Source organism: Grammomys surdaster, unplaced genomic scaffold (assembly GCF_004785775.1).
Source record: "Grammomys surdaster isolate TR1022 unplaced genomic scaffold, NIH_TR_1.0 97, whole genome shotgun sequence".
NCBI classification, from domain to species: domain Eukaryota; kingdom Metazoa; phylum Chordata; class Mammalia; order Rodentia; family Muridae; genus Grammomys; species Grammomys surdaster.
The window spans coordinates 2,288,007-2,313,529 of record NW_021604576.1 but is presented as its reverse complement, the minus strand read 5'-3'; the positions used below and the strand labels follow the sequence as shown (position 1 = coordinate 2,313,529).

At 39.1% G+C, this 25,523-nt stretch overlaps 1 protein-coding gene across 1 annotated transcript in view; it reads left to right on the top strand.

Annotated features, from left to right (window-relative positions):
• The window catches only part of Lrrc69 (leucine rich repeat containing 69), a 116,270-nt gene that overhangs the window by 17,580 nt on the left and 73,167 nt on the right, over positions 1-25,523 (top strand). Inside the window, exons 2-5 of the mRNA XM_028779831.1 lie at positions 1,427-1,553; positions 2,763-2,835; positions 6,535-6,730; positions 9,800-9,871. Of these exons, the coding sequence (XP_028635664.1) occupies positions 1,427-1,553; positions 2,763-2,835; positions 6,535-6,730; positions 9,800-9,871 (468 nt within the window). The remainder of the gene's footprint in view (positions 1-1,426; positions 1,554-2,762; positions 2,836-6,534; positions 6,731-9,799; positions 9,872-25,523) is intronic.

Genomic DNA, 25,523 nt, shown 5'->3' with positions numbered 1-25,523 from the left:
GAGTTATAAGGAAGGAACAGCTGGTGTTGGGGGTTGTGGAGCCGGTAATAAAATACACATGTGTGTAGGCAGAGCTTCCCAGGGATGGGAGCTGGGGGAAGGGTGGCTTTGCTGACACAGGGGCCTGCAGAGGAGATAAGGAATAGTCAAGGGGAAGGAGTGAGTCAGACAGGATGGTCAGGGGAATCTTACAGCTCTCTGACTGACCAGCTAGCAATCAGATTCCTCTTTATTTATACAAATTTCACAGAACAAAGACAGACTAATGATTGTCCAAATGGTACAGATATGTGTCTGATTTCTTATTACATGTCCAGGGTTACGAGTTTATTTACGATTAGAAAGTATAAACAGAGCATATTTAATTTTTATTATCAGCCCTATAACTTCTAATTTAAAGAATCTAAAGAATGTTTCCTCCAAAGCAAACACATTTGTTATATGACAGCCTTCTTTTAGTCTGGCAGTGTTTGAAGTTTGAAAGCACTCCACACAAACAGAGAATATCTGAACCAGTCTTTTTATGAATAGCAAATATGAACACACAACTGCTTTTACTATATGCTTCATCATCTACGTGATAAAGTAGGACAAATTTATTTTAGTTAATCTATTTATTGACTGAGCTTTATTCCTCCAGGGGTGTACTCTGTGTCACCTCCTACCTTTCAACTACATCTTCAGAGAGCTCTGAGCCTATAATAAAAAGAGGCCTTAAATCTGTAACCTACTCTACTGACCAGTCAGAGTTTGTCAGTTGTCTCTGTTTACCTTGCACTGATTATGCTGTTTGCATTTGCTCCCAAGAAGATCCCTGGAGTAATGGCCTCACCCAACTATATGCTTATCTGCATTTACTCATTTCCAGGGTGCAAGGAAGACTTACAAATAGTGGCCAGATAAACTTAAGGATTTTCCTAAAAATATTCAGACATCATTTTTCTCAGCAAAAGACATAAAATGAGTCACAATGCAGAAAGTCCCCAAGAGTGTAACACACAGAGACCAAATCCCAGAAGTGAGAGACAGAAGGACAGCAGTTGTAGCATTCGGCTTAGCCTTGCTGAAATGATGTCATGTAGTGGTGCTGGCTTTATGATTCTCACCTTTTCCAGTGAATATGGCTACAGCGTGCACATTATATAGAACCAGAAGGGAAAATATGGTCTGGAGTTGGAGATAGCAAAAGAGGGATAGAGAAGAAATGGGAGGACTGTAGGAAGATGGAGAAATAATTAATATGACAGATGCATGAAAATGACATAATGAAACACATTACGTTACGTGCTAGCTTAAGAAATGGATAGAAATAATATCGTTACGTTTACTTAGGTTATATAGATGTCAGCAGAGCGTCTTACCTTACTGCTTTTCCCATTTGGAGGTAGATGACGTACAAATACCTTATATCTCTATATGTTTACAGTTGACATTACTAAATCTGGGAAACAACCTTTTACAAGAAGTTCCTGAAGAGATAAAATACCTTACCTCCCTGAAGAATCTTCATTTATTTGGAAACAGGATTTGCAGAATTGCTACTGGAGTCTTTGGTAAGTTAGTTATGTACAGTAGCGTTGCATTTAACCTCTAGAATCTAGTAATGGGGCACAAAATAAAAGGAAATTTTATTGTGCTGAAATTAAGGAACTTCTGAAGTAACACTTAAATTTTTTTTAACCGATTTTATTTTACTTGGGTTTTTCAAGACACGTGTCTCTGTGTAACAGTCCTGGCTGTCCTGGAACTTGCTTTGTAGACCAGAATAGCCTTGAACTCACAAACATCCACCTGCCTCCGCCTCCTGACTGCTGTGGTTAAAGAAAGGCATGGGCCACTCTGCCCAGAATTTTTAATTAAAAAAAATACTGTTTTGAGAATTTCACACATGAATATAATGTGCTTTGATCAAATATATCCTCCACATGCTCTTCTTCAACCCCTTGTGTATTATAATCATATCCCCATTGAGCAGAACAAATTCACCAAGGTCACAAAATGATTCCAAAGCTAAGTCAACCATAAGCTTTCTTTCTTTAGAATTGTGATAGACTAAAAGGTTTAACTTTTTTTTTTCTGGAAAAAAAATTCACATGAGACGAGACAGACAGAACAAACCCAGAGGCTATGTAGTTCATGAATAAACTGCTTTTGTTCTGTTGGCCTTTTTAATAGTTTGGTTTGGATGCCATAATTTTCAGGTTGTAGCAGTCAGGGAAAGCAGCCTTTGTCTGTTTCAAATAAAGATTAAGCCAAAACGAGGTTTCCTTCCTTAATTGCAACAGTTTCCAGGAGCTGTTTGGGCAGTGGTAGCCCTGGACGCTGGAGCTTAGGAATGCCATGGCTTAGTGGAGCAATCGTGATGGAGAATTCAGCCATGTCAGTGCAGGAGTTGGCTTTACATGAGTGCAAAGTAGAACCAGAAGCTTCAAAGAAAGGAAAGCAATCAAAGGAAAGACAGGCTGTGTGGCCAGACCAAGGTAGAGAGGCCTGGATGAGAAAAAGTAAACTCCATTTCTGGCTCTGCCTTGTAAGTTCTTAGGTCCAGTTTGTGGCCAGCCTGCTCTCTTCTTTGTCCTCAGCTCTGTAACTGTGTGACACATTTCCTCTTTTTGCCTTAACTAGTTTTACTAGAGTATCTGTCTTCAGCAATCAACAGAACCTTGGCCTAGGCAAGCATCCACAAGGAATTCAAAGGCGTATAGAAAGACTAAAACTTTTTTCCTACCAGATGGCTAAAATGTCAAATTATTTTCTAACAGATGGCCTGCGACACTTGATTCTGCTTAATCTGAATGATAACCAACTTACGAGTCTTCCTCAAGAAATTGGCAGGTAATTCTGATTCTAGTGAGGCTTGGCTAGATATTACATTCCTCTCCTCACCCAAACTCCATCCCATTTATCTGATGGTTATAGGCCTAACATCAAGTAGTTAGGTGGGTACAGATAACAGAAGTGTTAAGCAAGCCACTGATATTTTTCCTCTTTTGTGTGTACCATATATACATGTGTGTAGACATGTATATATGCATGTGTGTAGGCATGTATATATGCATGTGTGTAGGCATGTATGGTATGTGGAGAGACCACTGGGTGACGTAGGGATGACTTCCTCAGTCACTTTCTACTTCATTTATTGAGACAGTCTCTTAGTAGAACTGGAGCCTAGGCTTTGGGCTTGACTGGGTAGCAGCAAGTCTCAGGGATCTGTGTATCTCTGACCCCAGCTCTGGGTTTACAGACATGTGCCAGGCTAGAGGAGGTCACATCCAGGTCCTCCTGCGCGCAGAACAAACATTTGACCAACAAAGCCTTTCTTCAGTCACTAAGTTTAAGCAGATGATTCCTCAACTACTTGAGAGAAATGAGGAACAGCAGGGAACGTAAGAGTAAAAGTTGGGGTTTGAAACATAAGGTCCTAAATTTGATGCTATTGATATGCTAGCTCAGGGGTTCTTGGAGCTTGCTCGGCCAGATTGGGAACATTAAATTTTATTTCACCGGGATCATAAACCATTTTGAGCTGTATGGCAAAAGGTCATATAAAAGCAAAGGATTAAAATTATGATGTTATTTTCATTAAATAAAAAATGGCACATTTTATTATCATTAGCCACAACCAAAATCTGTTGTTTTCCCTAACCCTGCACATCTGTGCAGACAGGCTATCATTAGAGATTCTCTGGAGCCGGCTGACGGCCTTGTCCTTCTGAGGCAGTGTACAGTCTTTGAGCTGTTTCTCTGACAGATGGAGAGAATTCTGCTCAGGTCTCCGTTGGGGACTCTTTATTGCCTATTGAACAGAAACGTATGAATTACAAAGAGACTGGGAAACTGTGAACAGTCTTCAACACAGGATGGCTCAGTGAGCCTATCCTATTCCAGTTCACTCGTCTATACTTCTTTCCAAATTCCTTTATAGGGAATTTTATAGTGCTTTAAGTGGAAGAAACAAATAAATAAAAAGAAGCAGTCTAATTTCTGTGGAAGATAAATACTAAGGAAAATTAAAACATCAGTAGTTGCTTGCTTGCTTTTCCACAATTTTGATTTATAAGAATTGATAATGATACAGTGAACAGAAAAAGACCGGTTCAAGAGATCTGGTGAATCAGGTTTAGGATATATCTGTGTGCAACTAGCCTCGGAACAGTTAACTGCCCTAGATCTTATTCCCTTTGCCTTTTAATGGGAGATTTTTGAATAGCTGAACTTCACACCACTCATAGTGATGGTATGATTTTCCAGTTTGAGAAGCTGTCTGTGTTTGGAGTGGGGTGTGCACTGTTTAAGGAAGCAGATAGATGTAAGGGGATATATAAGAAGATGAAAGGACAGCTTTCATCTGGAAAGGTAGGGTCACAAGTAAGCCCCCATTGTTTTTATAGCTAGCTCTAAGCTGTCCATATTCTGACCAGGCCATAAATAGAGCTAATTGTCCATCTCCCATCCTGGAGAGGTTCCTTTTATTTTCAAGGTTTTAATTTTATTTTTAAAGTATGTGTACACTTATGTATGGTATTGTGTTTAGAGACCACAATCCACCATTTGGGATGTATGTGTGTCTATGTGTGGATGTGTGCCTGTGAGCTACAAGTTCCTGGGGAAGCCTGTAAACAAAATGGGATTCTCTGAAGCTGGAGTCACAGGAAGTTGTGAGCTGCCCCATGTTGGATGCCGAGAACCATATTAGGGTCATCTGCAAGAGCAGTATGTGAGTCTTAACTATGGAGTCATCTCTCTAGCTCCACCGGATGGGATTTCTTTATCTTCCCTTTGTAGTTAAGGGTTAAACCTTAATGGTTTCTATCTTTACAATGAGAGTAAGAGTATAAGGTGATTTTGTGGTTCAAGATTCAGTAAGTTCTTGGGATCTGGAGAGATGGCTTAGTAGTTAAAGTTACTTGCTGTTCTTGAAGAAGATCTGAGTTCCTACTTTAGCATCCATATCTGCAAGTCACAACTACCTGTAACGTCAGTCCAGGTGATTTGCCTTCTTTTGGCCTCTGTGGGTACCTGAATACATGTAGTACACAACCATGCAGTCAGGATGTCTGTGTGTGTGTGTGTGCATCCTCTTCTCCTTCCAGAAATCAAGCAGCAATGTTAAGTTATTTTGTGAAGTTATATGTCAACCCTCTTCGGAGGAAAGGGATCAAGTTGAAGCTATAAGTGCAGAGGTCCTCTGGGTTCTGTCTGCAAGGTGATTCTTTCTGTGTGAAAGAACAAGGAAAGGACAAGGGTGGTAGGCTCCCAGTTCACCCCTCTTCTCCTGACTCACTTAAACACTTGACAGATACATTTGCAGTAAGCTCAGAGCTCCTTATAGAGTTTGGAGAAAAAGAAAACCAACTACCTATGGTAACACAATGCAGTCAACTGAAACAAGGCTGGTAACTGGGCACTGAAGAAAATGCTCCATGCCCTTTATCATTTTCATTACTTTTTTTTCATAGTTTTTAATGATTATTTCTGAAGTTTACATCTCACTCATCTCCCAGTACTTCTGTATCCACCCTGCACCCTTGTAACCTACCCTCCCTCCCAGAAAATAACAAAAAACAAAAAACAAAAAAAACTCCAAAATCTCTATGTGAAATCTGCAGTGTGTCACACAGTATATCCCTTTACCCAAACAGCTTCTTTGCTTGCAAATATTCATTGCAGAGAGACATTGGTCTGGTTCGAGGCTTCTGGCTTCTGCTACGTTATAAATACTGGATCCTCACTGGGACTCCTCTAGGATATCCTGTTGTTGCCTTGTGTTTTGGAGATCCTGTAGCTTTGGAACAGCAGGATGGGCCCTATCAACTGCTTGAGCAGTTCATAGGAGAGGTAGTTGTTGGGGTGGGCCAAATGAAAGTCCTAGATCTGGTGGTAGCTGAGCTGGTCAGCCTACCAGCTCTCCTGGCCTATGCCACCATAGCCCACTCATCAGCACTGCCCTGGTTAGCTCAGTCAAGTGCTGCAGTCCTGAGATACTATAACTTTTCCTACCTACATACTTATATTTGTTTATAGCATAAATAGTTACATATATATATATATTTATGTCCTCCTTTGTCCTCTGACTTCATCTCTCATATGGCCAATGTGTGTGTATAAGGAATGAATATAGAAGTCTTTTTCTCTTTTTCCATTTACTTGTTGTTTGTTGTTGTTGTTTGAGACAGAGTCTTGCTATGTAGCCTTGGCTGGCCTAGAATTCACTATGTAGACCAGACTGGCCTTGAACCAACAGGGGTCCACTTGCTTCTGTCTCTCCAATATTTAGATTATAGGCATGTACCGTTATACCTGGAAGAATTCCCTTTTGCTTAAATCTAGATATTATATAGCTTTCTGATTATAAATTATTTCTAAAAACTAAGTTTCAGTAGAGACCTTTTATGCTCAAAAGAGTCACAGCAGTTTTAAACACGTAACTTAGTAAGGTTTAGAGGGCCTTCAAGAAAACATGTGGCTCTTCAATAATGGATGTTCATTGTCTGATGGTTTTGAGTCACATGCTTTTCTTGTTTATTGTTTTAGGTTAAGGAGGCTTACCTACTTAAGCCTCAACCATAACAAGCTCACCGTCATTCCCAAAGAGCTTTGTTCCCTTGTGCATCTTTCTGAGCTGCATCTTAACTACAATCAGATAGTGTGCATCCCTGAAGAGATTAAGTTCTTACAGAATCTTCAGCAGCTTTATCTGGTCAGGAACAACATCGAAGTGTTGCCAGAGGTAAAGAAAATGGGCCATTGCTTTTGTTTCCATCACCGTTGGAGACGAACTCGTTCAATGTATTGGGAGGTGGTTATAAGCTAGCCTATATCATTGGTCATTTCAGCCTGCATTATAAATGACAAAGCACTTCAAAGGTCATTTGTTTTGATAAACAAAAAGGTATGAATCACTTTCTAATACATTATGAATTATGTGTATGTCTATACATGTCTATGAATGTATATTTTCTGTCTATATTTTGTGTTAGACTCCTTATGGACTCTAATTTCTCTGAAGAGGTCCTGGGGATGGAAGAAGAGCCCTTTGAGTACAAGATAGACTTGCGATTTCTGGAGTATGATCTTAACATCAAACGTTAACTGCTTTTGTGATAGTTGAGGTCTAAGAATAACCACTTTGTATTTGAGTATGTGAATGGGTAAGCAGAAGGTTAAGAAAAACCACACGAGGCAGCTTTGAGATTTGTACAGAAAGCTTCTCTTTAGTTTTAAGGCCTTGCTTTCAGGAAGCAGATCCAGGAGATGGAGGTTGATATTGGGATACTTATTACTTAGGAAATACATTTGAATCATCTGCTCAAATACAGATGGCTAGTTCTGGCTACTGGAGAAATAAGGCTGCTTGGTCTGTGAGCTGATCATAATGGTATCAGCATTTCAAAGTCCAACAAAGAACTTCAGAATTCCTAGAAGAGGGCATACAATAAGGAACTGGAGGGAGAATGGCAGCATGTGGGCTAATGCATCACTCACTTCCCAAAGCAGTCTACTGAGAGCGTTAGTCCAGCACAGTCCCTTGGGGCTCATGCATGCAAAGATCTGTAACCTTAGTGTGATGGAACAGGAAGTGTCAGTATCTTGAGGGTCGGTTCCTTATGAAGGAAACTGTCACCTTTATTAAAGAGATCCACAACTAGGCTTTCTAGTGCAGTCCTACAATCACAGCATGCGGGATCCCCCCCCCCCCCAAAAAATGCTGAAGCATCCCTAGTTACATGACAAGATTGAGGCCCGTCTGGTGGCATACATGACACCCTTTCTTAAACAAGTAACCCAAACCAAAACCAAGCTAAGCCAAAGCAAATCAAACCAAAACAGAACAAAGCACCTTAGGAGGCCTCAGAGGGACAAAGGGCTTTTTCCATCATGTGATATATTACAGGAAATTGGCAGTTTCTAACCCAGAAGAGGGCACATTATGGCCCTACCACGCTTAGATTTCTACATTTTGTGAAGGTGAGAATACATTGCTATGCTTGTTAGATATCTAATGTATAGTTCTCTGTTACAGAAGACCAACTTATCTCCTCTTCTTGACATTTACAATGTATTTACATATTAAAAGTACGGACAATTCCTGCAGCCAAGCTTCTTAACTTTGTTAATTAGAGTTTCCTGAGTCATTGCCTTGGAATTTGCCTTAGTCATAGTGGTCAAATGAAATTTATTAAAATTTTCAATGTAATTGATCTATAGTCATAAGGAATGCCAATAGTATTTAGCTTTGTGCCTATTATATAGTTGGCTATGCTGGCTTTTCTCTTTCTGGCTTTCATTTCCCTTTGTTCTTATACCGGATCTGTGTGATAGACTTGTAAGTTTCCTCCCCCTGTGAGTCTCTGAGCTTTACTTAGTCTTGCCTTATTCCACTACACAGGTCTTCGAGCCAAGTTAGAATATTCCTTCATATGGGACATAGTGATTTGCCTGGTGACAGGCTTAAGACTTAAGCTAGGTAAATGGGACAAGGTTGATGGATTGATGGGGATAAATTAGTCTCTCTGCCTGTTAAACAGGGAGAATGAAGACTCACATCTGGGGACTGGAGAGATGGCTCAGTGGTTCAGAGCTCTTGATGCTCTTACAGAGGACTCAGGTTCAATTTTCAGCACACATAGCTCACAGCCATCCATAACTCCCGTCACAGGGGATCTAATGTCCTCTTCTGCCCCCTGTGGACACTGTGAACTCATGTGGTTAACAGACATGCATGCAAGCAAAGCACTAATACAAATATATATATTATAATATTCTAAAAAACATAAAAGAATTCCTGGATCCTGATGTCACCTGTGTCTGTCCTCTTTGCTCCTCTTCTGTTGTTTTAATGGTCTACTCTTCCTGCAGTTCTATCCCAGCCACCATGTTCTCTTCATGGAACAGTTTCCGGCCAAGTCTGCTTCATGACCTGGCTTTTACAAAGAGGGAAATCTAAAGTACACTCAGTACCACAAAGTCATCATCTGCTTCCAGACAGTGCAACATGTTATAAAAGATGGAAACTACTGGATATGACTAAAGAGAATACCATTTCCCTAGGGAGAAACTCTGTCACCAAAACAATCATAGCAGTTCAGAACCATTTCTACAATACTTGAAGTCATTTAATAAATTATCCTCTCATTTTTCAATTTCAATTGGTTTTGAAGTTTCCATGTTTTAAAACCCTAGTTTATATTTGCTTTTTAACAGAAACACTAGAAATAAGATGCCCCATAACAATCATATGGTTACTATAGTAATACACAATTGCATTGGCCAGGTAGATATAGTTCTGGGTTTTATTTCTTTTGTGAAAGGTTGTGTTATCATAACGCTAAGCAAAAGATAGGTGTACTATAAATTCTGCTGAAGTTATCATAACATTCCAGGGTTATATATTTTCTGTTTCTCAGGGTTTCTCTTTTAGTAATAGATGGTGTCTAAAAGTGCTCACTAAATATTAAGCTGTTTGAATTTCATAACTCAGTTAATGCACTTAACAGTCACCAGCCTATATCATTTACATTTAGTAGAAAGTGGAAAAATTAAAATACAAAGGTGCTTAGGAAGTTGCGTATGATTATACTTAGTAACAGTGAGAGGTGGGTTTAGACCTAGAAACTTAACTGAGAATATTATGTTGCTCTGGAGGAGATAGAAGCAATAAGGTTTCATAGTTACTGGGCCCATAGAAATTTCCTTGGGAAAGACTGTCTTGATGGAGAGATAACTCTGTTTACTCTGAACCAAGTCAATACTTAAAATTTTGTATTAAAAACTCTCTTTTTTTGCTCTTCTGACACAGGAAGTTTGTCATCTTACAAACCTAAGAGTCCTGGACATAGCTGGAAATGTTATCCAGATATTTCCAGCAGGCGTAAGTACTGTCAATTGTTACTGTAATTAAAAATCATTCTGTTTATACTATTGGGACTAGAAAGTACAAGCAGCCAGCAAAAGCTGCAGTAATTGGAGCCTTGATTTGTACAATGACTCAAAGGTTTGCTTTGTTCTAGAGTTTCAAAACCCGTTCTTTTACTTCCCTTTCCCTGTGGTCTGTGCCTGCTGAACTTGGTTGAACCAAATGAACTCTGGTTGTTATCATAAATATTTAATCTATCAGTTATGATTAAATTTTTTGGTTATTACACACTGCTTTTGGTCACCTCTGACTTGTTTGAAAAGACTACTTTCTTGGGCACAAGACTTTATCCCATATAGTTAATCCAGAACTGACCCTTTTGTTTGGTGTTTTCAAGCCATTAGCTACGAAGACACACTTTCTTTCCCATTTGGAAGTGAATTTTCACTTTGTTTATTTAAAATAACAGAGACAGTTCATTTTGGCAACTTGTAACTTTGGAGGAAGTAATAGCTGTTTTTCATATTGCATTTTTGTATCCAAGTGAGCACGCTGGAACATTCAAGTAAATAATTACAAGTCCATTCATCCAGAAAGTATTCAGTAAATACCTGTGAATCCATTAATTTTATTCTTACTGATTGACTCAAAATGTAGTTTTTAGACATTTTCATCTTAATTTCATAATTAAAACTAAATAATTACCAGAAAGGATGAAAATGTGAACTATTAGGTTCAAAATATGCTTTATGAAAATATATGCAATATTCTGATTATAGTAAAATATACATCATAAAAGCTTTTTTTTTTTGGTGTTTTCAGACAAGTTTTCTTTTTATAATAGTTCTGGCTGTCCTGGACTTGCTTTGTAGACCAACCTGGCCTCGAACTCACAGAGATCCAACTGCTTCTGCCTTCTGAGTTCTGGGCTTAAAGGCATGTGCAAGTACTTTGATATAATCCATCACCACCACCTACCTCTGGAACTTATTTTGTTATCTTGCCAACTCAAATGGTGTCATTAGACAAATTCCCAATTTAGATAAATTTCCAATTCTTTTGTTAGTATCTATCACATCTGTCACAGCATTTTAAAATAAGGTATTTCTCCTTTTTTTTTTTTTCAAACTACCATTTGATGTTCTGTCTTTATGTATTTGATTACTTTGTGCACTCCACAGAAGACATTAGCTGACATTTGTCTTTTTGTGATTGGCTTATTTTACTTAGCACAGTGTCACTTGAGTTCATCTCTGCTATCAAGAGTTGAATTTGTCTTCTTTGTCTTAGACTGAATCATAGTCACTCATATCACATGCAAGTGTACCTTTTGCTTATCTTTGTTCTGTGGATTGACACTTGTGGTATTTCAGTTTTTTGCTTACTGTGAGCTATGCTGCTGCAAACTTTGTTGTACAAGTTTGAGTTTTCAGTTTTAATTTCTTTAGATATAGTCTCAGAAGTAGAATTACTAAATTATTAGTGCTTTCATATCTTATTTTCTTTTCTTGGTGTCTTTTGTCTTATTCTTTTATCTTTCTTTCTTACCCTACTGTCTGACAGAAGCATCTTAAGGAAGGGCTTGTTCTGGCCCACAGCTCAAGGGTAGAGCTCATGATGGTTGGGAAGCTAAGACATGTGCTGGGTGAAGCAACTGATTGTACTTGTCCATGTTGAATGCCAGGGCTCAGCCCTTTGTGTATTCTGGGACCCAGCCCCTGGAATGGTTCTGCTCATATTCAGAATGGCTCTTCTCACCTCTCTTAACTAGATCTCAAGAATTCCTCACAAAAATGTCCACAGGCTAACCAGTCTAAGTAATCCCACACGGGTGTGCCCCAAAGCTTGCCTTCTAGGTGATTCTAGAGCCTAGCAAACTAGCAATAAATATCAACCATCACACATTTAATATTTTAAAGGGTTTACTATACTGTTAACAATTTTATAGTTCAAATTATAGGAAAGAATAGATGTTTTCAGTGAAGACTTGGTAAAGATTCCATGACTTTATTCATACTGTGGATTTGATTTAAATCTGTGCACAGTGTGATAAAACCTTAATTTCCAGAAACATCCTTCCAATGCCCCCTCTACCACGGTACCACTGGAGCACAGACCATGGAACGGAATGATCCTCTTTGAAATCTACATTGATGTTAGAATGTTAACTTTGCTATCAAACAGATATTGAATTTCAACTTAATATTATTTATTAAATGAGTAAACCTAAATAATGTTCTTCAACTCCACTTAACACCCACCATGGTATTGCCAATAATTCAGTTTTTTTAAAAAAGTAATTCTGTATCAACAGTTATGTTTTAATATCCCTGCTTCCAATAATTTTAGCATGACTTTGGCATGATCTATGCCAGGTTCATTTTTGGAAAATTCTGTAAACCATATGAAACAAGCTAGTATACAAACTCATCTGAGCTTTGTTCCCCAGTTTTTTTTTTTTAACTCGGAATTTTAAAAGTGAGTTTTCTTTCTAAAAAAGTAATGACATTTTGCAATATTGGTGTGAAATCTATTTTCCACGTTTGAGAAATGGGGCAAACTGACAAAACACATGGCAAATGCAGAGATGAATTGTTGGCTCTGTAGCATTTTTCTACTATGTAAGTATGTAAGTGGTATAGAGTTCAGTTTCAAAGTAAGGGATGTGAACATCACCAGCAATGAAGACCACAGACTTTAACAACGAAAGACACAAACTCCAGCAATGAAGACCACAGACTTTAACAATGAAGGACACAGGCTTTAACAATGAAGATCATAGACAATAACAATGAAGAACACAGACTTTAACAATGAAGACACAGACTTTAACAATGAATAAACTTTGTCTGGAGTCATATATCCATTAGTTTAAATTTCTTAGTTCTTATTTACTAAGCTATGATTTCAGACAAGTCGAGTTGCCACTTAAAACCACTGAACTCATGAGCAGATTAAGTTTGTAAATGATTATAAAACATTTTATAGAGAGTGTCAAAAGAATGGAAAGTACTTTGATAATGAATTATCTGTGAACTGTTTGGTAATGCCCAATCACAGCACTTGTAGTGACTAGTCACTATCTATGGGTGGCAATAGGAAACACTGACTTTCTGAAGGATGTGTTTTACAACCTGTTCTTATTATAAAATGTTGAAAGGCATGAAAAATAGAAGAGGAAAGGGAAAGCCAGTTTCCCTATGATCTCCAGCATTGGAATTACATTCTGGAGAATAGATTTAATAGTTTATTTTACTGCCATGCTTTCAAGACAGGGTTTCTCTGTGTAGTCATCCTGGCTGTCCTGGAACTCCTGTTGTAGGACAGGCTGGCCTCAAACTTAGAGATCCACTTGCCTCTGCCTCCTGAGTGCTGGGATTAAAGGCATGTGTCACCATGGTTTGCTATTGCTGTTCTCTTAAAAATGATTTTTATTTGAGTTTTATGGACTAAAATTTGGTGCGTAACTTAGAAAATGTTATTTTGCAATAATATACAATTTTTTATTGAGGTAGCTTTTAAATATTTGAAGCTTATTTTTAAATAGAGAGATTTACATATATATGTGTGTGTGTGTGTGTGTGTGTGTGTGTGTTTTCTTATTCCTTTTTCCCTTCTTCCCTTCTTCCTTCTTCCTCTTGCTCCGGCCCCCACTTGCTCTGGCCCTGCTCGCTCCAGCCCTGCTCACTCCTACCCAAAGTACACTGTAGCTGTCTTTAGACACCCATATGGGAGCATCACATCTCATTATGGATGGTTGTGAGCCACCATGTGGTTGCTGGGATTTGAATTCATGACCTTCTGAAGAGCAGTCGGTGCTCTTAACTTCTGAGGCATCTCACCAGCCCTATATATGAGTGTTTTGACTACATGATTCTTTGTGGACCCTATGTATATCTGTGAACATGTGTGAGTAGCCTTGTGGGTGCTGGGAATTGATCCTGGGTCCTATGCAAGAACAAGTGCTTTTGACTGCTGAGCCATCTTTCCAGTCCCTCCCACTTGCAAAGCTGATATTTTAAATCAGGAGTTATTATACAAATAAGAATGTATGCCAACTGGAAACCTGATTACAACCATATGTCACCATAACTTGCTTAGCATTTTTTCGGTTATAGAAGTAATTGGGACTGAAGCTCTAATACAGTAAAGTCTTTGTTTAGCATGCATAAAGCCCTGTTTGATCATCAGCACGTCCTGAACCTGGTGTGGTAGCAGATGCCTGTCATGCTTGTGGAGCTAGGACAGTCAAACTTTTGAGATCAAACATTGGCCAGCCTGGGATGCAGGATCTTGTGAAACAAAACCAAAACCAAAAACAAAAGAGAGTAAAGCAATAAAAGAAGGGAGTATTCATTGTGTAATGTATGTAACAACAATTGATGAAAACAGATGCCATGAGTTTGAGAGAGAGCAAAAGGGGTGTGTGGGTGGGGATGGAGGAGGGACAGGGAAGGAGAAAATGATGTAATCATTTTATAATATATAAGTTAGATATAATATAACATGTAGTTTTATAATATAAAAGAAGTATTTTGAAAATGTAGGATTGTAAACTACAAAGCATAAGGTTCCATTAACTTTATTTTTCAGAGATATGTTATTTTTCTGTAAGTACTTAATTTTTTTTTTTTTTTTTGGTTTTTCGAGACAGGTTTTCTCAGTGTAGCCCTGGCTGCCCTTGAACTCACTCTGTAGACCAGGCTGGCCTCGAACTCAGAAATCCACCTGCCTCTGCCTCCCAAGTGCTGGGGATTAAAGGTGTCGCCACCACCGCCTGGCTAGTACTTAATTTTTACATATTAACTCTAGAATAAAATTGAAATTATACTTCACAAAAGAATCTTTTTCACTTAACATTATATATTGAATACTCTCCTTCAAGAAATATGTTTCAGATATTTGTTTTTAATCATTGGATCTTTTAAAAATCATGTTTACTCTTTTTTACTTATTGGAATAGATTGGAATGAGCAGGCCTTTGGAAAAAAAAGATTATCGGCAATTGGTATCTTTTATTTTAAACTTTCTTTGACAGAGTGAGATTTCCAAAATCTAACCCATGATTCACAGTGAGCGGACAGTGAGTGAAACAGTGGCAGTCATGGTAATGGCTGTTTTAGGAGTTTTCTGTGCTTGCCAGAATGGGGACTAAAGATCACATGTCTCTATTTTTTTTTTTTTCTCTTAGAAAGATACAAATTAGCTGGTCGGTGGTGGCGATGCCTTTAATCCCAGCACTTGGGAGGCAGAGACAGGAGGATTTCTGAGTTCGAGGCCAGCCTGGTCTACAGAGTGAGTTCCAGGAGAGACAGGGCTACACAGAGAAACCCTGTATCGAAAAACCACACACACACACACAAAAAGATACAAATTCTTGGACTTTTGTCTACCCTGATTCACTATGACTTCATCCTAGCTAATTATATCTTCATAATTCTGAGACATGCTGTTTTGGGGTGGATGGCACTGTTCAACAGTGTACTTTGGTAAAGTATAAAACTTAGTTTGGATCTGGAACAGGTTTAACTGTACTGTGTGAAGGGAGATCAATTCAGCTATAATTTGTTGAGTGTCTCCTCTGGCCACTTCCTCTCAAGTGTTGCTCTTGAATACTGGAGGAATTCCAACCATGTGAGATTCCCAGCACCCATGTTAGGCAGCTCTGATGTCACCGGCCTCAGCTTCTGTAGTTCCAGGTGTACATCCTTGCATTTGTACACATAATTAACTGTTTTTTTTAAATTGAGGGAACCAACTAATTGGTTATTTTATTTAGTGTTTGTGTGTGAACCATCGCACATGTGTGATGAAGGCCACGGGTCAACTTTTGGGAGTTGATTCTCTTTCAGCTATGTGGGTTTCTAGGATCTAACTCAGGTTATCAGGCTTGTGACAGAAGTGTGTTACTCACTGAGCAGTATTGCTGGCCTTCTCAAAATAAAATTTAAGATGGAATTCCTACCATCATAATATTCTAGTGAGACAAATGAGCAGTGATGGATATTGGTTGTGTGGAATTTGGATGCCTTGTTGGGTCTTGGAGAGCTCATAAAGGCAAGAAATACAGACATGTAAAAAATAGGACATTATCTTGGAAAGAAAAGGGGCCAGATAGGTAGTAATTCATTTTATCGCCAAACTATGAAGGGAAAAAGTAGCCAGATGCACTTACAACTTTTGATAATGGGAAAGGAAAAATACTGAGAATTTTTGGATAAGCTATAGTAGAGTTTGTGAGAGTTGACAGCTACCAAAATCTCCTTCCATATTTTATAAGAAATAGAAAACTCAGTCTCTAAAGCAATAGTGGCTAAATCCGTTCAGCAGGGAGAAAAATGAACTCCTTAGATTTTTAGTCCCTTTGAAATATTTTTTTTTATTGGATATTTTATTTACATTTCAGATGTTATCCCCTTACCCCATTTCCTCCCTGCCCAGGAACCCTCATCCCATCCCCCTCCACCTGCATCTATGAGGATGTACTCCCACCCACCCCCCACCTCCCACCTCCCACCCCTGAATTTCCCCACACTCAGCGTTCAGCCTTCATGGGACCAAGAATCTCCTCTCCCACCTATGCCCGACAAGGCTGAGGACCCAGCTATACCACTCCTGGGTATATACTCAGAAGATGCTCCAACATATAACAAGGAGATATGCTCCACTATGTTCATAGCAGTCTTATTTATAATAGCCAGAAGCTGGAAAAAATCTTAAAAGACCTTTTTATGTACATCTTCTTTTACTAGCCCTTCTCTACCCAAACTTCAGTGATTTGAAATAGAAGATGTCTAACCAAAATGACAAAAACATCTTTTGAGAAAGTGTTTTTCTGTATACAGCTCTGGCTATTCTGGAGATGGAGCTGTAGATCAGGCTGGCCTTGAAATCACAGAGGTCTACCTGCCTCAGCCTGCCGAGTGGTGGGATTAAAGGCATGTGTTACCATTCCTGGCTGACAAAAAGCTTTAATGACTGTCACCTCTCATCATGAGGTCTGTCTTTGATGTGAAATTTAGGACACAACCTCATCTTTGAATATTGTAGAACTTGCAGCAAGCTTTGTACTTTTCAGTAACGCTCTTGTCAGACTTAATTAGCAATCTTCCTACTCACTTGCAATATCATGACATTTTAGATCTAGAAATAACACAAGTTATTTCTCTGCATCAGTACTTTATAGTTGTTCAGTAATTTACAAGTTTTTGAAGTGATGCTTCATGTAGTAAAATCTATTTGATGTTGCACCGTCCCCTGGAGAAGCCGACTGGACCTCAGACCTATTTAGGGCTAAGTATATTGAGACTCCAGAGAAGTAATTAGCTAGTAGACATTGCCCTCCATCTTGAGTACACAGAAGAATCCTTTGGATAGCTTCTTAAAACCCAGAATGCTGGGCTTCACTCCCAGAGTTTCTGAATCAGATGGCTGTGGAGCCCAAGAATGTGCATTTCTAATAAGTTCTCAGGTGTTGCTGATGCTGCAAGTGTGGGGATCATACTTGGAGAACCACAGACATGAATTACAGAGCAGTGTGGATCTGGACCTGGCACTCAAGACTTTGCCAAAAGCCCAGGCACCATCCATCTTAGTACAGAGCCTCTGAAAATCTGTTCTTTGTCTTAGCAGTGATAAGCAAGGGTGTTCATGTTATGTTACACAAATAACATATTTCTTTTCTTACACTGGAGGGTCAGATTCTGAGAATGTCACTGTGTTCTTGAGTCAAGTGATGCTGAAGGAGCACTGTTTGAACAATATAGTTCCTGTATATGCTGAAAAGCCTTCACCTAGAAACAGGGTTTCAGTATGTGAACACAGGGACATAGGCAATAGTGGGTTCTGGGAAGCTGAGATTGGCATGTTGGCCAGTAGAGTTAACCTTATCTCTGTCCACAACATACATTGTAAATGTATGTTAATTCCATGCCACTGATAAATGGATGGCTATTTATTATTATTTGTACCGAATTTAAAAATAGGCCAGAGATTTTAGTATGTGAATCGAACACTAAGTTACTCTGGAGACTTTTTGGGATAGTCAGATCTTTACCATGTTATTTATTTAGTAACTTAAGAGTTTTGTCTTTAAAGAATTTCTCATTTGCATTAACTGGATGCAATTTGGATATGGGCTGTTTATCTTAAACATCTATATGGCTACAGGTCAGTGTGACAGCACGTGAGAAAGTGCCGATAATACATGTTCCACAGTTGCTGCTTGCTTTCAGTGTCAAATTTTTGACTTAATGTTCATTCACATCTGAAGCTTTCACAGTCTGTGTCAGGGTTAAGAATTTTCAGTATTTGAATTTTCCAGAGGTTTGAGGGCACTTATTTTAATATGTATGTGGAGGAGGGAGAGGGAAAGTGAGCCACACACAGAGAGACAGAGAGACATAGGCAGACAGAGACAAAGACACACACACACACACACACACACACACACAGAGAGAGAGAGAGAGAGAGAGAGAGAGAGAGAGAGAGACAGAGACAGAGAGACAGAGAGAGACAGAGACAGAGAGACAGAGAGGAGAGAGAGCAAGAGCTGTAGGCTATAGCAGTGTCGTGAGACAGATGCTGTGGACCATTCCTGGCTAGTATGACATCATTACAACGCCTTTTCCTTTTCATCCATGCTCCTTAGTTTTCTTCAAGGATTCTTTAGAGTTATAAATCAAATTTGGGGATGTCAAGAGCATTTCTTCTTTAACAGTATAAAAACCAAAGGACAGGAAAAAAATCTATTTTTCCAGAAACACAAATCCTGAGAAGAGTGAAGAGGTTTGAAACCACTGTTTACAAATATAATTTTCACCTCTAGCTTAATAGTTATTGGTGTTACGTCCTTGGGCACCATAGTGTGTTAACTGTAATATTGATCTTTTGCCCCTCTGCACATTGGTGATATTAATAACTCTTGTATTAAAATACTCTTTGGAAAGTCCTTGGCATATAGTTGGTGGTCAGCAAAAATAGTTTATAAAACCTTTATTAGTGCACTGGCATATAGTACATATAGTACAAAGTAAACGTTTTTTTCTGTTTTGGGGTACTGGCTGGTTGACCTCAGGTTTTCTTCCTTTCTTTTTTAATCTATCTATCTATCTATCTATCTATCTATCTATCTATCTATCTATCCTCCAGATTTTTTATTCCCCTTCCAGTCCACCCTCTGACTTTTCCACATCTCATACTTCCTCCCAGCCCCCGCCTCCCCCATCTCCATGATGATGTCCCTACCACCCATCCCCCACCCCACCAAACCTCTAAACTCCCTGGGCCTCCAGTCTCTTGAGGGTTTTCTTTCTTTAGGATTTCTTTTAGGAATTGGTTTGAGTTGCCTCTCGCTTATACATCCTGATGTGTTTGCAGACTTTCAAAAGCATATGATTAGGTGTTGGGCTGTACCTTGGAGACAGAGTGCTCACCTAGCAAATCCAAGGCCCTAGGTTCAATCCACAGTAACGTAGACCACAATAAAAACTTAACTCAGCCCAATATGCGTTGATCAGGGCCTTCACTTATGTGTATAACCTCAGCAGCACATACCATAGCCTAGACTTTTTCACTGATGCCTAAATAATGAGTTTCTCTGAAGATGCATTTGCATTGCTCTGATTTAATTCAGCTGTGTAATAAAATAGAAGCAGTCAACTATGCCTCTTAAAGAGCCCTGATTCTCACGATCTGTGACTTTCGTTCTATCTATTTTTATGAGTCACTTTCCATTCTCTAGTAGAACACTAGGTTTCTATGCAGGGCCAATGCTAGTTGCTTTTGATCTGTTCTAGTCTGAAAAAATCTAGCTGATTTGTCCTAGACCCCAGATTCTAGCTTGATTGGTAGATGGTGTAGACAATATACTTTAAATCTCCACTTGATGCTTGTCTGATTCGTGAAGCCTCAATGTTTCATGAATGATTCCAATGTCTTTAGCCATTTTATACTTTTGTACTTATACAAAATAAAGGTATCTTATTAATTAATGCATTTGTATATGTGTGCACATGCGTGTGCATTTGTGTATGTGAGCATGGATGTGTGAGGAGGCCAGAGGTTGAAGTCAGATGTCTTTCTCTCTTATTCCAGCCTTATGTATTAAGTCAAGTTATTTTGTTTCAACCAGGAGCTCACACAAAATTTGGCTAGATTAGCTAGCCAGCATGCTCTGAAGAGCCACCTTTTACATGCTGGGATTACAGGTAGGTGGGTACTTCAGATCTTACCTCTGCTTCTCTTCCTCATGCTACGTGCTCTTTACCTGCTGAGCAATCTTCAACACCCACCATTTTATTTTTTTGTAGTATCCTTATTATTTCTAAATGCGCTTACACACATTTATTAGGGTAATTTCCATATAGGAACAGTTATTAACAACTATTCATGCACACACATGCATTTCTAGGAAGACCATTCAATTTTAGTTTCTAGCTTTATAAGGAACTGTGACCTGGAATGCTTGGAGAGTAGCAATTAGATTACAATTATTACCATGTCCCTGATCCATCATGTCTTAAGTAGTCTAGGAAACACAACTGAGTTATGGGAAACAGACTCGTTCAGAGAGGGAAAGTGCAGTGTTTCCCTCATATCCAAACTACTATCTGAAGCTTGAAAGCTTTTTTGGAAATGATTTTAAAAATAGTACAGAAGAAAGATATACAAGCAAATATCCGTAAATTTGTGGCAAGAATGCCTCTGAATATGTCCATGATATGGTGGTTTGCATTGAGAGTTCAGTTTGCTCTGGGCGTGAGACACTCCAGCTGTGCACTTTGTCTTCTAGTTATTCTTCCCCTCTGTCTCTGCAATAGTAATTTTTGAATCAATTTGGTATTTGGTATCTATCATCCCTCCATCCATCTTTCCACCCATTTGTCTGTCTGTACTAGCTGGTTTTGTGTGTCACCTTGACACAAGCTGGAGTTATCACGGAGAAAGGAGCCTCCTTTGAAGAAATGCCTCCATGAGATTCAGCTGCAAGGCATTTTTTTCAATTTTTTTCAATTTTTTCAATTAGTGATCAAGGGTGGGAGAGCCCATTGTGGGTGGTGCCATCCCTGGGCTGGGAGTCCTAGGTTCTATAAGAAAGCAAACTGAGCAAGCCAGGGAAGCAAGCCAGTAAGGAGCATTCTCCATGGCCTCTGCATCAGCTCCTGCCTCCAGGTTCCTGCCCTGTGTGAGTTCCTGTCCTGATTTACTTTGGTGATAAACAGCAATGTGTAAGCTGAATAAACCCTTTCCTCTCCAACTTGCTTCTTTGTCATGATGTTTTGTGCAGGAATACAAACTCTGACTAAGACACAGTCTATCTATTTTTGCCTCTCAAATATTAAAGAAAGATATATCCTGGCTTTGAATATCTTTAAATAAAACTTGACCTTGATTTGCAAATAACATATATGTTTTTTCAGTTGTCAGGGCTCCCTTCCATGGCTGAATTTATTAGGAGATATACATTTAAAACAACATTCTGTGAACTGTAACAGATATGGGACATGAGCCAATGCTTTACTAATGCAAAGCCCTTGTGGGATCTGGTTTTATGTGAGTGATGTAAGCTTAGCTAACGTGGGCGAATGAATGCCAGAGCTGGACTGGATGCTCTCCCTGTCTCTACTTTTATGAGACTGAGCTCATGTTCCACTGCTTCTTGTGTGGGGGCGGGAGAGGAGGAGTGTGCTGAATTACATGCTGTTGCATCTTTTACTGTTCCAATTCTAAAATTTCATGAGATAGCCTTTTGAGATGAAAGCATAGAGAAAATTCATAAAACATTACTCTGGAGGCAATGATCATTTTGTTAAAACTCAGGTTTAAAATTTGAGTGCCCAATTAAGTTTGGTGGCATAGCTGTTTTTCTCTGCTTAGCTAAGCTTAAGATCTGATTTCTGACTTTTTATATCTCTATGTGATTTTATAGGAATTAAAGGCAGGCGGGTGCTGGATGCCTATAAAATGGAAATCTGTGAAAGGATCCTGTTCCAGGGGACATGGTGCTTGGAGGACCATGTTCATCTACCATTAGTTAAACACTTCAGAATATGAGTTTTCTCACTAGACTGTAATGACCTGACTCAGGAGAGTGAAAAGAAGTCTCACTAGTCCCCCAAAATGGAGATTCTAACATTTCAATAACTCACATCTTTTCATTGAGGAATGAGGACAGAGTCATCTACTTAGGAAAGCAGAGCTGCTGTTGCTGCTGCTGCTCCTCCTCCTTTTCCTCCTTTCTTTCTTCTCTGCTTCAATCCTGCTTAGAAAGGGGAACAAAATAATCATGGGAGCCAGAGTAAGGGAGGGATCTGAATGGGAGAAAGAAGGAGGAGAGGAAGGGGGTCGGTAGGATTGTATACTGGGGAAGACAGGAGAGAAGCCAAAAGGACCGGGAGAATGAATGGAAATATGCAGAGACCTGGTAAGAGAGAGGTGCCCTGGACTCAATGGGGATGACCTAGCCAAAATGCCCAGCAGTGGAGAGATGGAGCCTAAACAGTTCTCCTCCAGTAGTTAGACAGGAACCCTAGTTGAGGGATGGCGACACCAACCCGCCTTCAAAATTTTTGACCCAGAATTGTTCCTCTCTCAAAGAAATACAGGGACAAAAATTTAGCAGAGACTGAAGAAATGGACCTACCAGCATTTGGCCCAACTTGGGATCCATCCTATGGGTGGGCACCAAACCCTGATACTATTACTGATGGTATGTTGTGCTTACAGACAGAAGCCTAGCATGGCTGTCCTCTGAGAGGCTCTACCAGCAGCTGATTGAGACAGATGCAGATACTTACAGCCAATCATTAGACTGAGGTCGAGGACCCCTATGGAAGAATAGGGGAAGAATTGAAGGAACTGAAAGGGATGGCAACCCCATAGGAAGATCAATAGTATTAGCTAGTCTGGACTCCTAGGAGCTCCTGGAGACTGGGCCACCAGTCAAAGAGCATACATAGGCTGGTCTGAGGCAACCTGGCACATATGTAGCAGGGAACTGACTGCCTTGTCTGGCCCCAGTGGGAAAGGATATGCTTCGTTCTGTATAGACCTTATGGCCCAGAGAAGGGATATGCTGGGGGGGGGCACCCTGTCAGAGGCAAAGGGGGTGGGGGATAGGGTGGGGAACTCTGGACATTTGAGATGTAAATAAATAAAATAATTAATTAAAAGAAAAAGAAAATCAGGTTCAGTATATTTTGCAGACTAACCCTGGTCATAAATAAGAAGTATCTTCAAGTATTTAAAGGCTCTGGGAACTAGAGGTGTACAGCTCAGCTGTAAACTGTTTCCTCACATTTATAAGTCCTTGAGTTTGATCCCCAGGATATCATAAAATAAGGGGGAAAAAGTCCCTCAAAGAATCCAGTAAGTGGGTCTCCTGAAACTATTATTCTTCCTTAGTTGATGAGATCTCTCTTCCTATCTGCTGACACCTCCTCAAGAAAACTTATGATTACAAGCATTTTTTTTTTTTTAGTGATGTATTTCCAACACTAGAATAGTACCTGGCACACAGTAGACAATAAAACCTGGCCGGAGACAAGTTTGTTTGCACACATAGAGGAACAATACTGTTGGTATTGCAGGTTAGAGCCCAGAAATGCTGCTGAACATTCTGTAGAACATCAGACGGTTTCCCAACAGGCTACCCGGCTGGAATGACCATGTTGAAGTTGAGAAGCCAGAGTTGATGGGATTTGTTACTTATTAATTTCTGTTTCCAAGCTTTCATTCTAGAAATTAACAAATCTATTTATTATTAATGGCGTGATTGTCAAATAGCTTGCAGACTGCAGAAGATAATCAATGGTGATTGCTGAAGTTCTGATGTTTTAGCCCATGCTCGTGTGTCCTGAATCCTAGCCAATCAGCTTGAGTTTTTGGCTATTCCCAGCATTTTAGTAGCTTCGCTTTAGTTTTTGATTGCATGATGTGCTTGTCTTCATTCCTTTCAACTTTCCTATATCTATACAGTTTAGACGCATATTACATATGCCACATGAATTCATTTAAAAAATCCAGTATAAAATCCTCTGTCTTTAAGCATTTAGTTGACCTTGATGTATCGCTGAATTGACTGGGGGCTAACTCAGCATCTTCCTGTGGACTTCTACCTTCTCCTACTTCTTCTGTACTCCTTTCCCACTCCCATTTTTGTTTAAATCTGGGGATTTTTATAATTCTATTTTTATAATTTCAATAATAAGGTTTTATAAAACATTACTGTTTAAATTGTCTAAACATTAAACATTTACTTGCTTTATGGGGGTTATTAATTTATACTTCTAGGGAGTGTAAGAACTTCAAATTCATTTTCCCCATGCTCATTTCTGAATATTTTTTGAGTCATTACTTTTGTACTTTCAGATTTATTACTTTGTGACACACATAGGTGGGATTCCTTTGGATTGACCCTTTCCATTGCTACAATTTCTTCCCTTATCTTTAACCTTTGAGAGGAATCCTATTTATTTTCAGGTCAAAACATCTTCTTGCCTTTTCTTTGAAATGAGTTTAAATTATCCCAGTTTTAACCTAAATCCTATATTTGTTCCTGAAGAATATTTTTTGTTGTGTGTGTATGATCCAAATTAACATGATCACTTTCCTCTCAGCATTTCAAATTCTGTCTACTGTTTTCCAGCATTCATTGCTGCTGCTGAGAGGCCTGCCGTTCGCTTGGTGCAGGCTCAGATATAGGCCTGTTGCCCTCCTCAGGAGCAAAGCACATCTGATACTCTTTTCCTAGCAGCTTCTAAGATTTTTCTCACAGTTTTATTATTAATTTCAGTTATGATCTTTCTAATACATTTATTTCATTTTACTTTTTCTGCCTGGAATTTATCCGACTGCTTAAATGTGTGGATCAATGTTGTTCTCAGTTACATGTTACCAACTTGATACATCTGGGAAAAGGGGACCTCAGTTGAGGAATTTCCTCCATCATATTGACCCATAGTCAGGTCTTGGAGGTGTTTTCTTGATTGATACAGGAGGGCCCATAGCACTTTAGGGAGTGCCATACCTGGACAGGTGACTCTGGGTGGCACAGGAAAGCAAACTGAGTAACCATGGAGCCTGAGTAAGTAAGAACTATACCACGGTCTCTGCTTCATTTCCTGTCTCCAAGTCTTAAATTCCTACCATGGCTTCCCTTGATGATGGAACCAGAGACATTTTTTACCACCACGGCTGCTTTTGGCTATGGTATTTATCAAAGCAATAGAAATCAAACTAAAACAATATGATATTCATTATCTTGAAAAGCCCTTAGTCACTTTCTTTTCAATATTGTTTCACCTCTCTTTTCTCCTCCTATAATTAAATTTCATACATTTTATAACTTTTCATTGTATCTACCTTGCATATTATCCCTGTTCTGTACTTCATTCTTTTCTTCTTGTTGCATTTAATTTTACACTTTCCTCACATATTTTTATAACCCTATAATTTACTTTTTAGTAACAGTTTTTAAATATTAACACAAATAAATATATTTATTTGTGTTCTCCCCAACTTTATTCAGTGTCCAATGTCTGGTTGGTTCTTTTTCAAATCTATTATGCTATCATTCACATTTTTATCTGGACTGTATTTGCTAAACATGGTAATTGTAGTGTAAGGACCCAGAAAGAGGACCCCAACTCAAGTCCCAATTAGCGCG